Source organism: Musca vetustissima, unplaced genomic scaffold (genome assembly GCF_032173495.1).
Source record: "Musca vetustissima isolate MV318-11 ecotype Yass unplaced genomic scaffold, APGP_CSIRO_Mvet_v1 utg17479, whole genome shotgun sequence".
Lineage (NCBI taxonomy): Eukaryota > Metazoa > Arthropoda > Insecta > Diptera > Muscidae > Musca > Musca vetustissima.
Window position 1 is genome coordinate 10,864 of NW_026886744.1, and position 25,627 is coordinate 36,490.

The 25,627-nt window shown below is 32.7% G+C and overlaps 1 protein-coding gene across 1 annotated transcript in view; it reads left to right on the plus strand.

Moving 5' to 3' along the window:
* The first annotated feature begins 2,856 nt into the window (after positions 1–2,856).
* LOC133334218 (putative uncharacterized protein DDB_G0277255) overlaps positions 2,857–25,627 on the plus strand; it is a 58,181-nt gene continuing 35,410 nt past the window's right edge. Inside the window, exons 1-2 of the mRNA XM_061542511.1 lie at positions 2,857–3,545; positions 9,700–9,855. Of these exons, the coding sequence (XP_061398495.1) occupies positions 2,857–3,545; positions 9,700–9,855 (845 nt within the window). The remainder of the gene's footprint in view (positions 3,546–9,699; positions 9,856–25,627) is intronic.

Consider the following 25,627-nt stretch of genomic DNA (forward strand, 5'->3'; position numbering starts at 1 on the left):
ACGAAATACGTTATAAAATACAACCAAATTTTTGTAATTTGCTTTTATATTTTTATTTTTATGACGTAAAAAGTGTCCAATGTACAAGCATGGACTCATTTCTACTCGTCACTGTATATGGGTTCATACTATAGTCAGGAGAAAGAGAATATTTTTCTATTTAGATCCATATTTTACAATTTTGGTGTAAAACAAGAAACAAAAAGTTCGAAATAAAAAACTCTGATGATATGAATTAATAGTACGTTTACATTGTACCGGATTTCGTTAACCCCGTGGGTTTCAATTGTCAATTCTATTGTATACATGTCAAATAAATCCTCATGAAGTAAGTTAACCTCGAAAAAAGTTCTAATGTAAATGCCGTTTAAGAATAGTGAGCATGAACGGGTTAATTCATGTACGTAATTCTGAGAGCGAACTACGTTGTTCGAATGCCCGTCTGAACATGGCATTATTGTGTTTATTTGATGTTTTTCAAGACACAACTAAAAACGCGAAAAATTAATGAAAAATAATTTTTTTTGAGTAGGGAAATCCTAATTTCTTCCGGACAAATGCTTTTTCCCTTTTCATTTCACGGCATAATTATACAAGGAAGTCTCATACAGTCATGTGTTTCCAAATTTTACTTTTGACAACATTAAGTTTTTAAAATTGAAATGAATAAAACTTCCTTCGAAATGTACGCACATCTTTTGTTCATTGACAAACATTTCTAGATTATCTGCCTCCAAATCCTATAGATAATATAAGTTGTAACGCTCATATTCGCATCTTGAGAACAATGTACCGCTGAAGAAAATATTAATTTTTAATTTGTTGAAAATATGTCAATCCAAATTTGTGCAATTTATATTTTGCAATAACAAAAGGTACGCTACTTGACGAATTAATAAAAATTGTAGTCTAGTGTAATTTCTTATTATGTCATATTTACATGTAAACATATTCAACGGGTTGTTTTGTTTATTTGAGATATTTTTATAACTTTATTAAATGAAGGAAATGTCGCGAAAAATGAATGGAATATCAATATTTTTTTCCTGAATTCTATATTGTTGAATTTTAATTACAAATGAATTTAGAAATATTTTAGATTTGTTTGATTTTTTCAAGGCATGAGTTGAGTTATTGTTTTGACAGAACAGGGGCACACCAAAGAAAAAATTGTAATAAGACGGTACCATTAACCTACTTCTTGTTATTACCATGGGTTGTCATATCGTTTTAACAGATGCAATTTTTCGCGTGGGCACACGACATCGGCATGTTTAAAAAAATAAGTAAAATGTTTGACGTTGCAATGCATATGTCAACATTGCAACATTATGATACTTTTGTCACCCTGTTCTTATGTTATCGATAACTTGTCAGGCGATAACGAAACAAATTGTTCGTTGTACTATTTTAGGAAGTAGATGGCGCTTGTTCATATTTTGCAAACTTTTTAGTTAAAAATCGTTCCAGTACCCGCAACAAAAATGGTAACGTGGAATGCCAACTTCTGTTTGACTGTTGTGTTAATATTGAAGGATTGTCTAATTTTGAAATTTTTAGCAACGTTTTTTTTTGTTCCAGAACTTTTTGTATTATTTTCTAAAATAAGTACTGGAACAGAACATATAAAAAATTGGGTGTTTTTCTGCCAACTTAACATGGCATGCCATCTGTTATCTATCAAATTAACTTCAAAGATGTTTGTTTGCCGACAGAAAAATGAAAGAAAATTTAACAAAAATAATATATTGGTCGGTTCCCGTACTGCAACTATCCACTACTTTTTACTACGTTAACGAATTTTAATTTATGGTATGGAAGAAAATAGACCAATAGTTATACCATGCATTACGGGACAGACCAATCATCATATTGATTATTTTTTATTAGTAAACGGGAACACAGCATTCACATTAAATGTTGCCCTTTTCAATGTCACCCTGTAGTTTCGATAAAACAGTTATTGTTTTCGCACAGGTTACCTCTATTATCCAACTAGAATCGATTTACCCATCCCTATACCATTGGCCATCGCAATTTGCCTTGTTGTTGGGTTGTCGAAGAGATAAATTTACAACAATACCGTGAGCGCCGCCACAACAAACAATTTTTAATTGACAAGTTTGAAAATTTGCATGTTTTTGTGATATTCAGTAGTTCTGTGTTATTTACAAGCTTTTTTTAAATTCTATAACTTTCCTGTCCACTCACATTGAAATAACGAGACGAAGATATCGGGCAAAAGAAACAAAAATTCATTGCGCCGAACAGAAAAGTTTTTAGTTTTATTATACAAACACAAACAACAAACAAACGCAACGCAAAGAAACAACAGACGGTGGTAACTTGGCCAAAAAGAAATAGACAAGAGTGGTAGTGGTGAAGTGGAGGAATGTACATGCAACAAAAAAGAAGAGAAAAGGCAATAAAATAAATAAAATCAAAATTTGAAGGTGCGCATTTCTTTGGCAGTGAACAGAATTTGCAAGTAGCGTAAGGAACGTAAACATAAGACTGAATTTCGGTGCGTTGTGACTGATATATTGAAAAAAAGAACCCGAATTTGAATGAAAAATTTTTTACAATTTTGAACAAATAAATATCGACAGACAATCCGGAAGCGAGTTACAATAGACTGCCTGTCTTCCGGTCGGTGACATCGAAAAAAGTAAATTAAAAATCAACATAGACTGTATTGTATACGCATTCCCCCCAAATTAACGGCACGGCACAAAAGAAACCAACTCATACATTCTAATCGGAATCCCAATTGGAATACAAACTACAAGAAGAATAAAAAGAACCAATTGGAAAATATATCACAGAACTGAATTGGAAGAGTGAATAGCATCTTTAATGCTTTCATACGTTATACCTGCTCCCCAGGAAACATCGGCTGCAAATGGCCGTTCGTCGAACCGAACTGAAGGAGATGCCGAGAATGGTGGTGGTAGTATAACTAACAGGGAACCAGTGCCTTCTCCACCTCGAACTAGCCTAAGTCTTAGACTCAACTCTCAATACATGGCCGGAACAGAGTCCCACACAACAGAGGTGGATGCCCTGCTGGCGAATGTGAATGTGGCATCTGGCCATGAGTTCTGTGACGACGAACGCACCCATTTATTGAACGACACAAACCACACATCATCTCCGGTACGGGTGAAGCGTCAGAACAGCAATGGCAGCAACAATAACAACTCTTTCAGCTTGAACAACAATGCCACAAACACAAACACCAGCAGCGATACCAACGTCACCACTAACAATAGAAGAAGTAGTGGCGATGGTGGTGGAGGCGGTGGAGGACATGGCTCGGATGACAACTGTGGCAATGATGTTGTCAATGTTAATAATGTTTGCAGCTCCATCGAGAGAACATCTTTGGATGATGGTTCCGATTCCCACCACACCGCTGTCACCAATGCCACTGACAAACCGGCTGCACAGCCAGATGAGTCCCAGAATCCCCGCCAACAATCAGTGACAACCAAGAAGCCCAAACTTAGCAAATTGGGTTCGAACAAAACAGTCGGACTAAAAAGGTAAGAACAAGAACAAGCACAAGTAATTCTATTTTCTATCCATTTATTTCGACGTCGACATCGACATCTTGTCATTGGAATGACGAATATATGACGGATGATGGGATGGGATGGGATGGAATGGGTGATATGATGAATGCAATCGTCCAACCAAGCAACCAGCCACCCGACCGACTGAACATCCAACAGCGATTGACATATTACAATGTATAGCAATGAAATGTGTACTGTGTGTGTAGGCAAGAGAATTGTTGTACATTTTTGACCTACTTAGAATTATACAATGACGACAAATGACAACAAAAACAGCAACAACAATAACCACACATCATCATACCCACTGACATGCAATGCATTTACGTAGCCATTTGGGTGTAAATTTCTTTCTTTTGGGATTTACAGTGTGTGTATGGGTGTGAGTGTGTGCGTGCTAGAGACAACTACGACTTTCTTGACCTTGTCGTGGGGTTTCCATGGCCATAAAAGTAGGAAGTCGTATTTTCCTATTTAATCCTTTTTGAAACTTTTGCAATCAACTATCATTTGCGCTACACCAAATTAAAGCTGTATGTAATCGAATTGAACTGTGTAACGAGATCCATCTGTTCGTATAATTTCATTTCATTACATCCGCTTCAATGGCTGATTGGAAAGATTCGTGATTGGTAAGAAAATCTCTTCGTCGTTCCACTCCATATACAATGAATATGAATATTATTCAGTATTTTCTTTTGCATCGTTGTACTTTCTCTTTGCCGAGGGGTCGCCCTCTTTCGAAGCCCAAAATGTGCTTGATTTGAAATTTCAAAGGGATTTCATTTATCGTCATCTTGTCTTCTTCGGTGCATTAAATGTCACAGTCATGGAAGTGCAGTGAAACGAATCGTGTCGCTAAGACTTTCCCATGGAAACATTAACGCAGAACAAATATTTTTTGTAATTGTTGTTGTTCTTGTTTTTTAACCCACTGCTGTATTGGATTTATCAATTAGTGACGGTGGATAGATGTTTTTTGTTTTGTTTTAGCAAAATAGTGAAATTCACCTGAGGTCAACATCTTCAAAATTGTTGTTAAATCGAAAAATGTAGGTGTCCAACTGAAATATATCCCTTGCAAATTGTCTGAAAATCTTCACTTCTCCGAAGTTAAGATTCGTATTATCGGATGAGGAAGGGGAGACTGGGGATCATTCGTCGCTTTTTTTAGTCCTATGATATATAAAAAAACGTACCAAAAACAAAATAATAAATTAGTATTAGTTAAAAATGTTTATAGTTTTGTACCCGTGGTAGCTTCGGCATTTTATGGGGCACATTCGGCACCCATAGTCATAGCCTGGTAATTATTATTGCTAGTCTGATTGGAATTCGGATCCTCTAAAGGTTCTATTTTAATGTTTGACTTTTAGGGTTATATTTTTTAGCGGCGGATGTTGACGTCTCAAGGGTACAAACTATCAGATTTAGCTCTTTTCTATCGTATTTTCGTCGATAGAAGCACTTTGATTACGAATCATATTAGAGGAATACCTTTAAAAACACATGGGCTATGAAACTAAAAAGTGAAAATATAAAATGATGTGCCTAAACACTTTGAGGGTTGTATTTCCGTCGATAGAAGCACTTTGATTACGAATCATATTAGAGGATTACCTTTTAAAACAAATGGGCTATGAAACTAAGAAGTGAAAATATAAAATGATGTGCCTAAACACTTTGAGGGTTGTACCAGAAGGAGTGGACCGATAGGCTACATCTTCGCATTTGATACAGATTTGATAAAAATATTATTTTGTGCTAAAATTGGGCCAAATCGGATACTCTATTAGCTTTGTATGATATTTATGATGGCACTAAAAAGAGTGGATCTATAAATCTATTTACGGATTCAATTAAGAATTGTAAAACGTATTAGGTTGTGAAGAGTTTTTAACAAATCGAATACTCCGCATTAAAAGATATTTTAAAAATTTCAAAATGTTGACACTTTGCGAGGGAGGCAGCAGAAGAAGCGAACCATCTTCGAACATGATGCAGGTTTAGTAAAAATAATAAGTTGTGTAAAGTTTGAATGATAGCAGATAATCCGTTCGCTGAGACTATAAAATTATTTCTCAATAACATTTTGAACATTTGGGGGGGAGGTATCAGAAGGAGAGGTCTGATATTCTTTATTTTAGAACATAATTTATGTTTCTTCGCTGAGACTATAAATTTATTTCTCAATAACATTTTGAACATTTGGGGAACATTTCCGATACATCCGGAGAAGAGGTCCGATATTCTCTATTTTCGAACATGATTTATATTTGAAAGAAACGATGTGCAAAGTTGGGTTAAATCTGTAACTCCTTTTGGGAGTTATTGTGCCCAACACCCAACCAGACAAGCATTTATCAGACAGATACATATTTTAGCTTTATGGCTTGGGTAAAAAAAGTTTTCTATGAGTTGTCTGATAATGCAAATTTTATTTAAATTGAATTCGAATTTGTATTTTTCGCAAAGACATATATTTTTTGGTATGAATCAAACTGGCTCACTTCTGTAAAAGTAGGTACACTATTAACATCCGTAAATCTAGTGTTGAGCTGACGAACCCTATGGAATTGTTGAGAATAGGTTTAGATTTAAATATAGCTTCCAATATGTTTTCATTGGTTTTCATGCGAAGGAAAGATGCAACGTCTGTCCGATCCGAACATTAATTTTTGCACATAGTTAATTTTGAAAAAAAAAAACAGTTATAGATACAACCAGTTTCTTAAGAGCACGCCTATACAAAATATTTTAACAATTTCATATAAGAAAACCTTTGAATTAATCAAACTTTGCGCTCTCATCGCGTCATTGTTTGGCATCGTATTTTCTTGACCAACGTAAAACCTATAATAATTTCAAAATTTGATATAATTTATTTAGAAATTATTTTATATATAACTCTATTTTAATAAAGTTATAATTTAGTAAACGTTTATGCAAAAATTTCGCGTTTTCCATTAGTAGTCATCATTTTTGTTTAAACTAGAATTAAAATTGAATTCTTTCTTTTTTGCTTCGGAAATGCTCCCTAATCTGAACTTCTTCGACCAGTTGAGTTAATTTAATATTTAGTTTTGATAAAAAATTAAATTTTTTATGCATAGCTGGGTTAATAGTGCTATTTATTTCTAAGCATTTTTTGTTGTATAAATACGCTGTATTCCCGGTGCAGTATAAATGTTATTGTATATTTAAAAACTACCAATAATATTGTATATTTAATTTAATTTAATTTATTTATTCACATTAATTTCAAAGTCCGCAAGCCCCATTTAAGTAATTACCGGTCTACAAAATCTAATAATTATACTTATAATAAACAATAATGCGAAAATCCTCGACTATAAAATAAAACAAGAGGATCTTAATAATCACGATAACAATTGCGTGCCAGGAATAATACATGTACATTTCACTAACTTGACAAGCAATACTAGTAAAAGTAGTAATTATTCACAGAAACCCAAACAAAAATTTTGACTGCAACTATGATTCTACTCGAAGATTTATATTCTAGTTTTAGGATTTAGTCTAGCAACTAGAGTAGTTTAAGTCAAGTTTGTTTCTATAACATAGACGGCATTTTAGGCTTGTAATAAATTAAATTAAACCTATTAACTATTTTAGATAGCATGTCATACAGAAAACTTACAGTCGTATTTAATATCCCGACGAAATGGAGTATTAAAACAAGAGTCATTATTATCATATTACAACTGCATCCAATCAGCAGACCCAGACAAGACCTTCATTTCCCAAGAAAAGTCCTCAATTTCGACGTCGGGGTGATATCAGTTTATAGGAATTGCTTGGATTACAATGTATTTGATTTATCCTACTTTAGCCACACTATAGCTATACACATATGAATAGAGTGAAATGTTAAATTCTGGATTCGATTGTATTAACGATTTGTTTTTAATTGAATCCCTTAGAAGCAAAAATACTATTTCAAAGAATATATTAACAAGTTTTTTTTTAATAGTATGTTGAAATTCTTGAATAGTTATACATAGTTTTAAACTAAATAACAAAATGGAAACCGGGGATTACTTGGTAGATACTTGGTGTTTACAAAAAAAATCATGATTGTTTTCAGATATACATGTATAGGTAGATGGTCAGATGTTTGGCTCTGGTTGGTTATGCGTTTGACAAGACGTCTAAAATGCGTTTGTAATATAAATGCGGGGAGGGAAAAAACGAACGTTTCTGCAATTCAATTTTGGTGCTCCGTTAAACTCTTTGGCACTTGTCCAGTTTGTTGGTTTTTTTCGTTTGAATTTCCCCCTCATCTTCACTCTTGTGTTATTATTGTCGACACCATGGTTTTTTATTTTGTTATTGTATCGCTTGCGTGCGTATACCGCATTTCTTTCGCTCAATGTAATTACATTAAAAAGTTGTATAGATTTTTTTCTCCATTCTGTTTTCTTTTGTTAAACTTTTGCTTACTGCCACACAATCGTGAACACTGTGAATTTGGCAATAAATTACAATATTATCATTGATTTTGTTAATGGTGTGTCCAGTTAATTCAAAAGTGAAGCTCTTTGTCATAAACACACCTTGCAAAAGTCAATCAAGTCCTTAACTAGTTCGAAGTTTTTTTGTAAAGAATTATAGAAAAAAAGTTTGTTTGAGAAGATAATCGAAATTATTCTTTTAAATTGGAAATTCGATTTTGCAATGTTGACATAGATCCATGTTTTGGTATAGCCACCAGGATGTGTATGTATTTTAAAGGCCATGACCAAATGCCCCACAATATATTAAATTTTTGGTATTTATTATTTCAAAATAAATGCCCTTTCTCTTATTGAGTATAACAGTAAGTGTTCTGATTATTTTCCTCGCCATATGTTGTTGTAGCAGCTGTAGAAGGTCATCTGTTACCTATAGTGGAGTAAATTGTAAACTAAAAACGCATTAATAAGTGTGGTTTCTAGTTTCATTCTAGTGTTCAAAAGGGAAATATAGTTATTTTTTTTAATTTTTATGGAATTATATTATACCTATTAAAAATGTTCATTAAATACAAATTCTTTAGAATACTTTTCAAATCTTGTGACCGAACATTTTATTTAGAATCATAACTACGATATTGAACGTTTCTCTATAATGGCGATGCCCCTCGCTCACTGTTGCATCTATAATTTATTATTTGAAGACACTTTAATTTTGGCACACGAATATTGTACAAATATACAGAAATATTTGTGTGCCTATCTTTTTATTTTCAATTCGCAATTGAATGTGAATGACTGTGACTTGTCGCTGCACAAGCTTCTTCTCTCTCGTTCGGCTAAATTTTTATTTTTACCTATTTACACAATAACATATTACTTCTGATGATGATGATTGGCCCGGCAGTTTGGTTTGTCGGTTGATCGGTCTATCGGTCGGTCGTACAAACATTTCTCTAAAGTTCAAATAACTTTGTGCATGCCCAAACTAAAAACGTCTGCCAAAAATACACTCTGTTGTATTTTTGTTCTGTTGCTGTTTCTGTTTTCGTTTTCATTTGTGGATGTTTTAATGGGCATCTAATCCTTTTAACATAGCTAGCCGCTCATGCATGCCTGCAACGCTCTTTTCACAATGGGACAATTTCAAATGCATATAAATAAATGTTGTGTTATTGTAGTCAGAAATAAAACCAACATAAATCAAGGAAATAAAACAATTTATTGCAACGCCATTCTTTAATAATATTAATAATTAAAGAATGAAATGTTTTTTAGTTTTTATTTTATCAAAACCATATACCATTTTCATTACCATGTGTATGGTAATTTAGAAATATTTATTAGTCTTTATGAATTTTGATGCCAGAAATGTTATACAGTTTATATGGATTCAGAGGATTTTTTCTGCTGAAACTGCTCAAGTGTGTCCATTAGGCTTCGTGTCTTTTAAAAAACTCGATCCCTGTATCATATACACATTTAAATTGGATTTTATTTTCCCCCATTCAGGTTTGTGTTTAGTATTACTTTTGATCCAGATAATTGTGCTGTTCCAGCACAGGCTCAAAACTCTTTCTCAGATAATTTATTTTCAATTGTATTTATTCCTTAATTCTATATAATTATTTATGTCATCATTTCAGGGTGTCATTTGGTTCCTCCAAAGGCTCCATGGTTGAGACATTAGTTTTCGAAACACCAACGCCATTGTCTGAACATGTGGAGCCAAGCTTTGGATTTGGATCAGAAGGTGATTATAAAGCAAATATGGATGACAGTGGTATAGAGGTTCAAGAAGAGTAAGTATACATTATACATTTTGCCTTTTAATTTATTCATTAAATTTTAATAGTCAGGGATGGTCCGTGTGATGAATTTTTCGACTGTCAAAAAGGTGTAAACGTAGAAAACGTCATATACCTGTATAAAATGTAGTAAACGTCATTTATTTCAATATTACCACCATATATACATTTATTTTCAAGAGTATATATTATTTTTACACATATCTGACTATTCCTTACTAGAACTGATAAAAATTCTAAACTTTTTTGAGAAGAAAATTTTGAAATTTGATATGAATTCCAGTAAAGCATAAGTCATTTCGAAATTGATTAATGGAATTAGCTATTCTGTCGAAAACCTAATGGTTTTGGGTGGGTTTCCGACGTTTCGAAAATGTATGTAATTTACGTCACTGTTTGTGACGGGTCATCTCTCTTAATAGTGTTTATCAGGTGTGCTTAGTCCTTTACCTTTTCGTGTCAACAAATCATACGACTTCTCTTCTCTGAAATTGTTCAGCAAATGGGGGAGAGTATTTTGCCGCCACAATCTTAATGTTGAACCTTTAAAAATTAAATGAACAATAGAAATTTAGGAAAAAAATTATTATGAAATAGTTTAGTAATTTTTCAATACAAACGAAATACATTGTCCAATCGAACATTACAGTTTTTGGAATCATTTTTTATACATGGCAAAAAATTGAAAATGTATTATTTTAAATATCAAAAATCATTAGCAACATTCGCCTTAGAGAATTCCGTAAAATCGCCAACTAATTTAAATTTATAATTAAATTTTATGATTATTAGAAAAATATAAAAAATATAAATTCAGAATTATTTATGGCAAGTGATGCTCCTTAATAAGAAAAATGGTATTGCCATATCAGGGCAGTGCATTAGCCTTATATTGTAACTTCGCGTTTACTACAACATATTGTTTGGCTGACACTTTCGTTCACACATTCCTTGCTACAACTTGGCTCTTGTCAGCATATTTATTTTTCTTTAAATGGTGAAATTCCAACGGTTCTTGTATCTTTGAAATGAACACAGATTCATATTTTCCTAGAAGAGATGCAATACCTGAATGAATTCAATATATATATATATATATAACTACAGTAGAGCACGTTTATAAGGAAAAAACGTACTCTCTCTAACATAACATACTGTAATGTCAAAGGTTGGAAAGACATATACGTAGATTAAAAAAAAAAAAAAAATATTTTTCTAAGGCCTCACAAGGCGTGGATTTTTATATGAATATTTTTCTAAGGCCTCACAGGCGTGTTTTTTTAAAAGAATATTTTTCTAAGGTCTCACAAGGCGTGGCTTTTGAAAAGAATATTTTTCTAAGGCCTCACAAGGCGAGGATTTTTAAACGAATATTTTTCTAAGGCCTCGCAAGGCGTGGATTTTTAAAAGAATATTTTTTCAAAGGTTTCACAAGGCGTTGATTTTTAAAATAATATTTTTCTTAGGTCTCAAAAGGCGTGGATTTTTAAAATAATATTTTTCTAAGGTCTCACAAGGCGTGGATTTTTAAAATAATATTTTTCTAAGGTCTCACAAGGCGTGGATTTTTAAAATAATATTTTTCTAAGGTCTCACAAGGCGTGGATTTTTAAAATAATATTTTTCTAAGGTCTCACAAGGCGTGGATTTTTAAAATAATATTTTTCTAAGGTCTCACAAGGCGTGGATTTTTAAAATAATATTTTTCTAAGGTCTCACAAGGCGTGGATTTTTAAAATAATATTTTTCTAAGGTCTCACAAGGCGTGGATTTTTAAAATAATATTTTTCTAAGGTCTCACAAGGCGTGGATTTTTAAAATAATATTTTTCTAAGGTCTCACAAGGCGTGGATTTTTAAAATAATATTTTTCTAAGGTCTCACAAGGCGTGGATTTTTAAAATAATATTTTTCTAAGGTCTCACAAGGCGTGGATTTTTAAAATAATATTTTTCTAAGGTCTCACAAGGCGTGGATTTTTAAAATAATATTTTTCTAAGGTCTCACAAGGCGTGGATTTTTAAAATAATATTTTTCTAAGGTCTCACAAGGCGTGGATTTTTAAAATAATATTTTTCTAAGGTCTCACAAGGCGTGGATTTTTAAAATAATATTTTTCTAAGGTCTCACAAGGCGTGGATTTTTAAAATAATATTTTTCTAAGGTCTCACAAGGCGTGGATTTTTAAAATAATATTTTTCTAAGGTCTCACAAGGCGTGGATTTTTAAAATAATATTTTTCTAAGGTCTCACAAGGCGTGGATTTTTAAAATAATATTTTTCTAAGGTCTCACAAGGCGTGGATTTTTAAAATAATATTTTTCTAAGGTCTCACAAGGCGTGGATTTTTAAAATAATATTTTTCTAAGGTCTCACATGAATATTTTTCTGAGGTGTGGATTTTTAAAAGAATATTTTTCTGAGGTGTGGATTTTTAAAAGAATATTTTTCTGAGGTGTGGATTTTTAAAAGAATATTTTTCTGAGGTGTGGGTTTTTAAAAAATTATTTTTCTAGGGCCTCTTAAAGTTCGGGTTCTTAAAATAATATTTTTCTAAGACTTCGCAATGCGTGGACTTTTCTTAGGTCATACAAGGTGACAATTTTTTCTTTTTCTATAGAAAACAATTTTTGTGCAATTTTTGGTTCAAATCGGATAGACTGATAAAATAAAATTTTAGCAAATTTTCACCATTTTGTGAGGAAGGCTGATATTTCCCATCATCGAACTTGAATTACAATTTAGAAGAAATATTACGATATGCAAATGTTTGGATGAAATCCGTAACTCCTTTTGAGAGACAGATGGACATTTGTAAATCGACTCCTAATTGTCTGACACGGATTTAGTCCAAATAAAAATGGGGTCTAAACCCTATATTTCAATGAGGCACATTTTTGCCGTAGCAAAGTGTATATAGTGTTTTTGTCGGACATATACACATATACTCCCAGATTTAAAGTATTTAAACTTTTTACGAAGTTATCTATAAAATAAAGCTAAGCTAAATAGTTGTTGTTCCGCCATGAATGTTGTTTATGTTCAGATTAAACCCGAGATAAAAAAAAAACAAATGTACAAACAACCAAACATTAGAAAAAAATTAGAAATATTAATGTTAAAGATTTATTCTTCCAACTAATTTGTAAATATTAAATAATTTAGTCGAACAACAACAACAGCTCAACAACTTTGGAGGTAAATTATTATGTGTTTGTTTGGTTTCAAACACGCAACATTTTTGGAAATTTTATGAAGAACCAGATTGACGACAAGATGTTAAGACCAGTATTTTTTTATTTTTAATAAATTCTACAAACTGCTTACCTCATTCGAGTAGAGATTAAGAAAAATAAAAAGAGTCAGTATTTTTCAGTGTATAGAAATTGTTTGTTGTTGTTTTTGGTGCGAATTGTAAAACGCTAACTACATCAGTTTAATTCGTGTGTCGATAAAGTGTTTTTTTTTTTGGATATTTGTTGGGTTAACAAAAAAGAGTCACCTAAATCTGGAATCGCCAGCACTGGCTGATTGTTGCCGTCTGTTTTTTTTTTTGTGTAATGTTACTTTTTCATTCAAAAATGTAAATTGTTGTGTTGATGAATCAGCTTAGATTAGATTTGCTTGTAGGATTGTAGGCTTAGTTTTAGGCTTCAAATTGCTAATTTTAATCACGTACCTTACCCAAATACAAAATAAGGTAGTGTTTTGGGGTACTCATCAACTAACTATTATTAGGCATTATAATGTTGTTGTCGTTGTTGTTTTTACATTAAAAGTAATTATGTGATTTTATTGTACATATGTTTCTCCACATTTTTTTGGTTTCTGTTTATTTTTAAGAGGAATAAAAAAACTGAAATTATCCAGTTTCGCATTTTTTATTTTGTTTTTTGCTGTCCGAATTATTTTTGATTCGGTCGTGAATCTTTGTTGTTAATGTTATTTATTTTTGTTGTTATTATTGTTTTACATCATTAATTCTTGTGGTCTTGTTCTATTTAAGCTTTTTTGTGAGTCTGTCTGTAGGTCTGTCCGTTTATTACATTTCCCGGTCATTGTATTTTCTGTTGTGTATTTTTGTCTTTCTTTCATTCTTTTTATGAAAAGTTGCCAAAAAAAGAATAATGAAAATATTTTACTTTGTAATTGTTCATCATGTACAAGATATACATACACACCACTCACACATACACACATATTTGTGTTCACTTATTATTATGTACAGTATATGGATGTAAACTAACGTGTCATGTATATATGTATGTAGATATATACATAAAATAATTGTAAGAACAGCCAAGTATATGGGACATTCCACATGGAATTTGACACACAGAATATGAATATTTTGAAGGTTTGATATTTTTTACACCTTACTACATATTGGACGAAGGATTGTGTTTGTATTGCGTTAGCAAAATATATACATACCTCAATTTTTGGTAAAATACTTTGTCATCCTGTGTAGTATTGTTTAGCTAGTACCAAGGCGTTACGAAATAAGTCTTCAATGAAATAAGGTCCCAAAAACAAAATGTCCTCAAATTTGGGGACTTATTTCATTACGAAAATGATAAATGAAATAAGTCCCCAATAATTAAGACATGAATTTAAATATATCCGCCTTCTGTATCCAAAGAAATATTAAAAAAACTTTTCATTTGACTCCAAAATATCCACCAAGATTTATAACTAAATAATTAACTTTCAAAAATTCCATACTGTTATAAATGAATGTATTAAAAATTAGGTATTTAAGCCAGATAACGCCATAGATTTTTTCTTCGATATCATAAATTTAATTTTAAAATTTAAATATCTTATTAATAAGTAACAATTTTTAATTGAAATTTTAGAAATTCAATTTCAATAAGATAACGAAATTGGGGTTGTTTCAAAAAATAAGCATTTTTAACGCAAAAAGTTTTACCAGAAAGTTTTGTGAAGACGCAAAATTCTCGAAAATTTTTTGTTGAAGAAAAATCAAACTCCTGCGAAATTAATTATTTTGATAAATTAATTAAGAATTGAAATAAAAATGGTGGAAATGTAATGTGGAAATAGTTTAGAAATTTTGCGCGAATTTTTTTATTTGAATTCGAATTTCTAACCTATTTAAGAAAATAAATTACTAATTCATTCATTAATTTTTTAAATCTAAATAAATTGCTTTGTTGTAAAAATGGGTTAATATGGATTTATAAAACAACAACACTACTAAAGAAATTATTAATCTAAAGAATACTGCCTAAGAATAAATGTCAACAGAGTCGTAGGTTGAAATATATCAAAAATTCAATTACATTGATCCATGGATCAAAACGTGCAACTTTAGTTCCCGTTATAAGGTGCATGTTCTCTAAAAATTTAATTTTTAAAATTAAAAAGAATGACATTTTGAAAAACCTTAATATTGATTAATAAATAATATTACAAGTACTTAGTTCAAATAAGTTTGAATTTTATTGAGGCTATATTTAATAACATACCTGTATACATCAGGATAAATAATGAGACGATAAAAGCCTTTAAATGTAATTTTTCGATTGATTGAAGACTTTAAAGGCTTTTTTCGATGAAACTTTAAGAGTACTTTTTAGACGATAGATGCATTTCAAAGCCTTTTCAGACGATATATACCTTTAAAGGCCTTAAAGGAATTTTTTAGACGACGGAAGCCTTTAAATGCCTTTTTAGGCGAAAAAAGCCTTATTGACAATAACATTTATAAAATGTTTGAATTCCAGAATTGTATTGTACTAGACTGGAACAAATTGTAACCATACTTAAGAGAGTTGAAAGCATGTCTTTCCATTTATATTATAAAGCAAGGTCGCAATTATTATAGAATTATAATAATATTTGAAGTTTGAGGGTTTCGCGTAGTCCCATAAAAACTCTAATGATGTCCAATGATTTTAGTGGCCGGTTGCTATCGCTAAGACGAGAGTTTACGCCGGGAAATGTCTCTTGCAATAAAACCATATTCACTTTGGTGGCATGTGTCATCGTCATATGGGAGCCATTTGTTCTTCAAGACGCATTATTCAATGGCAGGCACAAAGAAGTCGGTTATGTCAGACCAAAGATGTCACGAACTCTATACAATTACTTGAGGTTTCTCAGAATACCAATTACGACAATTAATCATTAAAATGTCTTCAACGCTAAATTTTTGGCGTGAGCTGGACTTTATTCCTGAGAACGACGAGAAATCGACACCTTCGGTCTTCGAGAACACATTTTGACTTACATCAGCGATATTTTCTAAGAACGAGCGAAACGCTTCAGTCTCGTCACAATTTTGCTAATTGCCTGCGTAGTTGGACGTAGTTGTAAGCCGATATGTGGCCGTGGACTGAAACACCATTTTGTAGTAGGTTCTCATAATTTTTATGCGTTGTGAGATATTGTTCCAAAAAATTGAACTTTTAAACATGCTACCACAATTAGTCTAGAATGGTCTAGAAAAATAACTTCGTCCGATTTCTTCATGTAAATTGAAATTTTATACATGCAATATAATTTGGGATCAAAGAACGTGTGTTTAGTTAGATTGAAGTTGGTTCAGATATAGATAATGTTTCGCCCGATTAAAGGTTTAGAGGGCTAAATTCAGTCCTAAAATGACTTGCGTCGAGCTGGGTATAAATGATTTGGTTTACACCACCACATGTCTAATATTAGGACATACACTCAAGCCTGTAAATATCCTGTTGTGCGCTCTAGAGAAGACAGGAATTTAGAAGAAGTCGCATTTGGATTTGATTGTCCTAAAGTTTTGGGAATTTTATTTTCTTGTGAATTCCTTCAGTTTTTTCATACCCACCTCCTTAGGTCGGTTATTTTGCGAAAGGTTTCATTTCATAAGAATTGGGTTCGGACGTTTGAAAAGGCTGGGCATTGACACAGGAAATGTTCGAACGTTTCGCTTCGTCTTCTCCACACGCCCTACACCGTTGCTTCCATCCCATCCAATCTTGTGTAAGTGGGCATGCATACTGTTATGTGAGAATACCGGTCAGTTTGCTGATTTCCTGTGTTTGCTTTGTCTTATTCTCATTTGGATCTCCCCATAAAATGTTTGTGTTTTTTCCAGTCCACTCGCAATTACAAAGAATTTTGTGGGTTTCCATTGCCCATGACCGAAGTTTTAGACTTCGGTAGGTCGGTCGGTTGTACTTCTGGCGAGTATATTTGCTATCTCGTTTTCTGCTATTCCTATGTGACACGGTACCCATATGACGAATTTAACAATTTTTTTTACTAACTGTTATTTTATTTATTATATCCTGACCAAAGTTTGCTCTAAACCAGATCAGAACCTCCGTTATAGCTTAAACATCCAATTATACAGGCGATAGTATAGTGAACTTGTAGGCGAAGTGAAATTTCGTACAAAATTCAATATCACCAAAATTCTTAGAAAATTATCCAAATATACATACATCGAGGTGAACATCTTATGGGAAATGGCTCACATAGATGTGAACTATGCACTGAGAGTAATATTTTAGTCATTTAGCTAAAATGTTAAAATAATTATTATTATAAATATCTATACAATATAATGCATTTTTTTCTGTGACGTCGTTGGCCTAAAACTTAAAACGTTCTTCTTTGGAGATATTTCTTTTTACTAAATGTTGTTTTTTACACAAAAATTCAGTAAAAGAGTGTGAATTGTGTGAGAGAGAGATCGATCCATTTATATACTTTATACCGTTTATATACTTTAATTTAGTAAAATTCTGGTTCTGATTTATCTACTGAAGAATATTTTAAGTGTATTAGAATACTATAATCGTTCTGATATAATCAATAATATTTTACGTGGTTCTACAAAAAAAAAACAGTCTTTTCTAAAAATTAAAGCGCCAAAGTTTTGTTAAAAAATATTTTCCAAGTGTACATTAACATAGAGAAGCCGACAAACGGACAGACACTCAAACACATTCATATTAAGTACAAATTCATAAAAAAATACAGTCTGTGTCAGTCATTGAACCTGGGGAGGTTTCTGTTTGACATTTGTGTTTTTTTGTTCTTCTTCTTCTTGTGTTGTTACTGCTTCTGCTGCTATGTGTATTTAGTATTCATATTGTAAACAGGTTCAATACTTTCAACGTCGAAATGTAACGTCGTTTGTTTGGTCTCTTACAGCAACGACAAAATGACAAACGGATGCTGACATCACATCTCATGTCCCATGTAATCGACCGACCGATATTATCCAACGACTTATGACTTGTTTACGTTTGTATTTATGTTTAAATTCGTTGATGTCTCTTTGCTTGGCGTAGTCGACTGTGTATTTGACAGCAGTCGGTAGTGGCGCGGCATTCTTTTCGTGTTTGGTTTTGTTGGTTATTTCCGACAAAACGTTTGCCACTCTTTTAGTTTGTTTTTATCTAATATAGGCATGGATTTTTTCACAACCTTGAGAGGATAAATAGCACTATTTTGAAATAATGTTGTAATTTAATTTAAGATATAATCTGATTTCTTGATCTACTCTTGTTTTATATATGAATATGGAAATCATAATTGCGTTATGCATTTATATGTTGGGCGCCAAACAAATGAAAAATGTCTCCCCCTACTTCATATTTGGAAGAAAAGAATACTTCATTCAAATATTTTAAGGGAAGATTCTTCACTTGAGTGTTAAAATTTTTATTATATAAAAGAGTTTTTACACCTATAGTCCAAAGCAGGTAGATTGCAAAGGTTTAATCATTTATCTCCACATGTGACTTTTTTTGTTTGATGAGTTTCGGTGCATCGTTATATTGACATTGCTCCGGACATGCCTGGTCAAGAGGATCATAACTTATGACGAGACAGAGGAATCATCCAAATAGGTCATATTGAAATAATTAATATCCTAGGGTCAAAGAGCCTGCCTGAGCTCGGAGGCCACACAACGCATAACATTTCTACGCACACTAGGGGGGTTTCAATGTTTCAAATGATAGTTCTTATATAACAACACTGTTCTATATTTTCGGTCTAAATTTATGGTGGAAGTGCAAGGCTGTGAAAGCACTTCTCAAAAGTTTAAGCGTGTTTTTCAAGAAGTAGTATTTTTTAGTGCTGCTTTAAGTTACTTTAAGTTACTTAATCCTTAGGTGAAAATCGTGAATAAAACTAATTTGTTGTACTATAATTCCGAATTTCTATTCCTACATGAAATTTCAAGTTTATTACGATTTAGTACTCTTCATACACATAAGCACTAATTTCCGAAATCTCTTTCTTATTTCCATTATACAGATTCAAATGTGATCAGAATTCCAATTATATGTTTTAGAAAATGCCTACAGGTTCCACATTTAGCTCAGTTCAGCGCTTTTCGAACACATAAGTAAACATTTTTCAGACAACATCCATATATCAATCGTACTTATAATTTCACTAAATTTGGTACCAAAAACTCCTTGCTACTTCTTTTTAACTCTCCGTCAGTGACCCACTCTCTCCGTTACCCAAATCTAAATTGATCCAAATTTAGTGTATTTAGTTCTATTCGTACACATAAATTAGAATTTCTAAAGAGACATAGCTGAATCCTACACTTCAACAGTAATCTAAATTCCAAATCTCAGGATTCCAACTCTATCCATTCATCCAAATCCAAATGGTACCAAATTTAGTACATTTCATACACATATGTAAGAATTTCTAAAACAACATCAATCCTACACTCTAACAGTAATCTTCATTCCACCAAAATTTGGTACCTTTCGTACTGATAAGAACGAATTTCCATAACTACCTCAATCCTGCTTTCAAATAGTATTATTAAGTCTAAATTTGAGAATTATAGCTCTATCTGTTCACCAAAATCCAAATTGTACCAGATTTAGTACTATTCTGTACTTTTCGTACCAATATTACAAAATCCTATACTCTGACAGTAATCGTAGTTGCATCTTTCAGGATTCCAGTTCTACCGTTTCACCAAAGTTCTAATTGTATCAAATTTAGTACTTTTCGTACCCATAATTACGAATTTCCAAAACTACCTCAGACATGCACTCCTATAATAATTTTAAGTTAATAATTTAAGGATTCCAAGTCTATCCAGGTCAACAACAATCAAATTGTAACAAATTTAGTACCACTTATTTCTTTTCGTAGACGTAAGTACAATTTTCCAAAATTTCCTCAATTCTACCCACCAAATCCATTATTCCATTTTTTTTTGTTTCCAATCTCTCAGTTCACCCAAAACCAAATAGTACGAAATCTAGTGCCGTTTAGTACTTTTCGTACACATAAACACGAATTTCCAACGTTGTCTCTATAGCTCAATCCTCAACTGTTATCTTAATACCAAATTTTAGCTTTTCAGCTCTATCCGTTCATCCAAAATCCAAATTGTACTTAGTACCATTTAGTACTTTTCGTACCCATAAGTACGAATTTCTATAATTACCTTAGTCCTACATTCCAACAGTCATTCAAAAACATTTGGTACATGTTGTTTAATACCATTTAGTACTTTTCTACACATAAGTAAGATTTTTTAAATCTACCCCAATCCTGCAGTCCAATAGTAATCCTAATTCTTATTTTGAGGATTACATCTCTATAGGCTCAAGTAAATGCAAAACAGTACCAAATTTATATATTCTTGATCAGGGTAAAATTCGAAGACGGTTTGTCCGTCTGTTGTAATCACGCTATCTTCTGAAGCAATTAAGTTTGAAGATGGACTATATCGGTCCACGTTTAGGCATATCCCCCATATAAGGGTACCGTCCAATTTTCGATATTTTGGGGTTGTTGAGCGCCTTTTTCAACCGAATTCGCTGAAATTTGGTACATTGGATTTTTTTTGGGCATTTCTCCACTACAAATTATAAATATCGGTCCAATTTTTCTGGTAGCCTCCATATAACGGTACCCCCCAATTTACGGTATTTTGGGGTTCTTGAGCGCGTTTTCAACCGAACTCGCTTTAATTTGGTATTTTGTAGTCGCATGTGGTAACAAATCTAGGAAGATTATTATTAATATTTGTCCCCTTTTACGGGTAGTTCCCATATAACCCCCTACTTATATTAAAATAGTTAGCTGATTAGTTCCGTGTGTAGGGGTTGTCCCCATATAGGCGTATTCTACCATAGTATAGGGGATAGTCGTTACTCGCAGTTTTACCCTACAAATTATGGAATTCTAAGACGGTTTAGCCATCGGTTATAATCATTCCGCTTTGTAAGGAAAGACACGATAATGAAATATAAAACAAAAAATGAGAGACAAAACAAAAAATATTGGGTTCGAAATTGATATGTCGGTCATTATAATTATAACCCCAAATACACCCTAATTCCTACACTATGTAATCTAACTTTGTAATCTAAATTGCAGTAGTTTAAGGATTGTATATTCTACGATGCGTTATTATTATCAGTCCACGCTTTGTGGTTTACATAAACCGATTTGTAGAATTATCAGTGTACCTATGGTGGAGTGTATCCAAAGTTTGGCCCGGTCGAATTTAACGCTTTTTCACTTGTTTTATATTAAGATATATTCTGTCTTGTTTAAGGGCACAAAGACACAAACAAAATTAATGTCACTTAACAATATTTTTGAAATAAATCAAACCCAAACCTTTAAATATCTAGGACTTAAACCAATTTCAAAATAAAGGACCTATATATTTTATGTGGTCTCCGATGAATATTTCAAGTTATAGTTTCAAAATATATGTTTATTGTGCTATATTACTCCTCGAAGTTGTTAATATGTATGTGATTTGATAAATGACTAGATCAACAAACCATTTCTCCATATATAGAATCAATGTATGTACATACTTCGATATATATACGTGAATATGTCTGTTCTGGTGCTTATGTCGATGTAATAGCGTTTTATTCATGTTTAGCACACATTTACTTAGATTACAAACTATCTCTGTATCTGTAAAAAAATAGTAAACGAATAGATATATCTATGTATATATGTATGACGGCAGCTATGTTTATATGTATGCGAATAACTATTATGAGCATGTAAGTCGATGGATTGGTAGACATACATAGATTAAGATGGAGGGCGGGGACGACATATTAAGTCATTTGTAAAAAGCATTATTTTGGTTGGGAGCACGTTAACTTGCTCGGCTGTTAGCTCGGTCGTTCGCTCTATCCATCCATCAGCATATTCCTCAAACCATTGAAACATAGAAAGGCAAACTAGAAACAAAAAAATGTGCGAACGTTCGCTCCTATGTCAAGCCAAGCCAAATTGAGTTAAGTTCATTACTGTTAAGCTACGACGTGTTTAGTTTGCCGCTAGTGATGTCATCGCTCGCTGGCTGTGTTTGTCATGCTTTTCAGTCGTTTCGTTTTTGTCTTTTTTCGCTTTTCATTTTGCCTGACCGCGCACAGTCTGTATGTCAGCTGATAGCCAGTCAGCCAGCCCTGCTTTCGCATAAAACTTTGAGTTAGCTAAGACCATTTGCCATTTGCCTGCCACTGGAATAGAATTTTTGAAATGCCTCTGTCAACCCTGCCCTACCCCATAAGCAAATTATGAAAACAGCAAAATTGGAGTAATGGTGTCGCCTCACTCGTCGCCAGCCGTCGCCTACGTTCTTTGGTCATAGGAATTGCGAGAGGTTCACGCATATGCACAAATGACAAATGAATTTATGGGATTGTTTTGTTTTGTTCTACCCCCGACCAATATTAACGCCGCTGTGCTGTGCTCTGTTCCATTTGGCAATGTTGGTTTCTTTTCTATTTTTAGTTACACCTCGGACGACACACAGCTCGCAAAAAATAGAAAACACTCTCTGCGGAGTCACTTCATATCTCTAATACGAACGTACCACCTACTAACTAACTTGTCTAACTGCTTAAGTGTGTCGTAGTCGTCGTCATCGTTGTCTTCGGTGTTGTTGCCATTCCTGTCTAATTAACTGATTAGAAATTCATTCTAACAAAAACGAAACAATCGATAGAAGTTCAATAAGACTGTATAGCGGTTGCTAGTTTTTGAGTTTGTCGAGAAAAAAATTAAATAATAAAAACACAAGTAAGATGAAATTCTTTTGTTATTAATTAATTTTTTTTTTATGAATATAAGTGGCATCCAAAAAGAAAAAAGAACACACTGTGAATTGAGAAAAAAACGTAGTAATTATCTTATAACAGTTTTGTTTTTTTTTTACGTTGGCTTTTCGTGATAAAAACGATATTCTCGTGACCGATATTCCAGTGAATGCAAGTGTGTGTATGCGAGTGTGTGTGTATCTTTTCTAGCATAGTTCGATTACAAAAGTTGCTCGGTGAACGAAAATTTAACACCAGTAGTTGGCTGCAATAATTTTATCATTGTGTATTTTGGTGGTACACCCCGCCGAGCATATTGCATGTTTTCAACAAATTATCATCTATCTTCCCCATCACCATCATAGTCGTCATCATCATCACCCATCCTAGCCAACATAATCTCACTTGCACTTTATGTCTAGCTTATGAACATATGGGGGGCACTGACAAACAAATGGGCAAAAGAAAGATTAGCCAACAAATGCTGCTTGTGTGTGAGTGTGTGTGGTCGAGATGATTGCATGCATGCATAATCAAGTGAACGGGTTTGGTTGATAGTGGTGGTGGTGGCACTTTAGTTGAAGTGCTGCTGTGACTGTTTCAGTTTCTGCCTTTCGTCTCTTGCTGTGTGGGAATTTATTATTTTGAGACATCATTTCATTTTGTAAAACGGTGACAAAGTTTTTTTTCTATCCTACCCATTAATCTAGGTATGGGTACAGTTTAGATTATAATTTAGATAAACCATTATGGGCCGTGCTCTTAAAATTTAATGCTGATATACACATAATATTTTCTTTTTCCTCCAACCATCCAGGAAAATATGATGAATCGAAAAATAATATAACTTGTCAAGTATAAATGGAGAAATCGAAATAAATTTCGATTGACTTTTTGAAGAAGATTCATGATGGATACATGGAGGTTTCTGCGCACTTTTAACTCTTGGGCTAATTTCAAGATATCCGTTTTGGATATTTGTAGCAATTGGAGTGTTAGTGAGAAATATTCTGTTTGCAGTTTCTACCGTATGCCAGGTTTGGGGACCAATAAATCCGGTTTCGTTTTATTTGGGTCACTTATAGACCATTTTCTATGACATATTTTTAACATTTCCACCATATTGCTATTCATATTCAACGAAGTTTTCAACCCCACTGTAACTATGTTATGATGTGCGACTTTCGATGTTATGAATTTCAAAAATATTTCATGGTATTTTTCTAATAATTTTAACACTCTAAAACACCATAATATTTATAATTCTTGGAGGGTGAAACATGTGTTTATAATCAGGTGTATTGTTTAAGGGGAAAAATATTTGGTATTCAACAAGAATCCATCCAATATATACAATCAAATTATAAACCTGTCCAAACGGTCCAAAATACAGAAATTTAGATGGGAAAAGTGGAAAATTGATAATTTTTGGTAAGAATCCAAAATACCAAAGACCTCACAATACAGAAATTTTGAGGATACTGTTATATGGGACTTCCCGTAAAAATGGTCCAATATTGAAAAAGACATACCAAAATACCAAATTGCGGCCAATGTGGTTGAAAAAAGTGCCATAACTCCAAACACGTACAGTCCCTACAAAGTCCCTACAATACTAAACTTTTTGGGGCGATCTGTAAAAGTGGCCTAATATTGGTAATTGTTGTTGGTACGAAGATTTGTATATACACTTTGATACCGCACAAATTTGCTTTATCGAGATATTGGTTTCAGACCCCATGTTTCTTTGGACCAAATCCGTTTCAGCCAATTTGGAGTCGATTTACAAAAGTCTGTCTCTCTGGCCGGCGATAACTTCCATCCTTTTTGATAAAAACTTAAGAAATTAAGCGAACTATTGAGGATCATGGGCGATCCCGAAACAAAAATGGAATCACTACTAATAATTTCATTTGGATCTACCGTGAGATATGACTATGTGATGTACATGTATTTGAGTCGTTTATTTTGAAAGTGGTTTAAGGGGACCCCCCATTCTCGGTGTCAATTGTTTTTAATTTAATTCGAATCTACTCTAATTCTAGAATGTCCCTACAAAATTTCAAGTGAAAATCCCAAGAACTCTTGAAGATTATTTTTTTTTATTTTATTTATTTATTTATTTATTAGATATAGCCGATTTATTGTGTCAGCATCAAGTGACGACAAGAGTGGTTCTCAAACTTTAAACGCGTTTTTCTCGAAGCAGTGTTTTACCAATGGTGGGCACAATAACTCAAAAACTAATAACCGGGCGCACAATGGTGGGCACAATAACTCAAAAACTAATAACCCAATCGGTTCCGAATTTTGACACCTTTCTCTGGGAGTGTAAGATCTTCCCTACGATTTTCCGATTTTCCAAAAAAAAAAACATTTTTTTTTGTTAATTGCTGTGCCAATTCAATAATCCTAGTTCCCTTAAGTCAATTTTTTCTTATATTGAGATATTTAAAGGTTTGGGTTTGATTTGTTTCAAAAATATTGTTAAGTGGTATTATTTTTGTTTGTGATTTTGTGCTTTTATTAAACATGATAGAATATATAACGTAATATGTTCTGTAAACGTTTCTAGAAAACCACTTTCAAAATAAACGACCCAGTTATTCTCTTAACTCCAGCTGAAACAATGGTTCTCCTAAGGAGAGATTTATTACGGAAAAATAATCGAAATAATATTTTATAACTGCT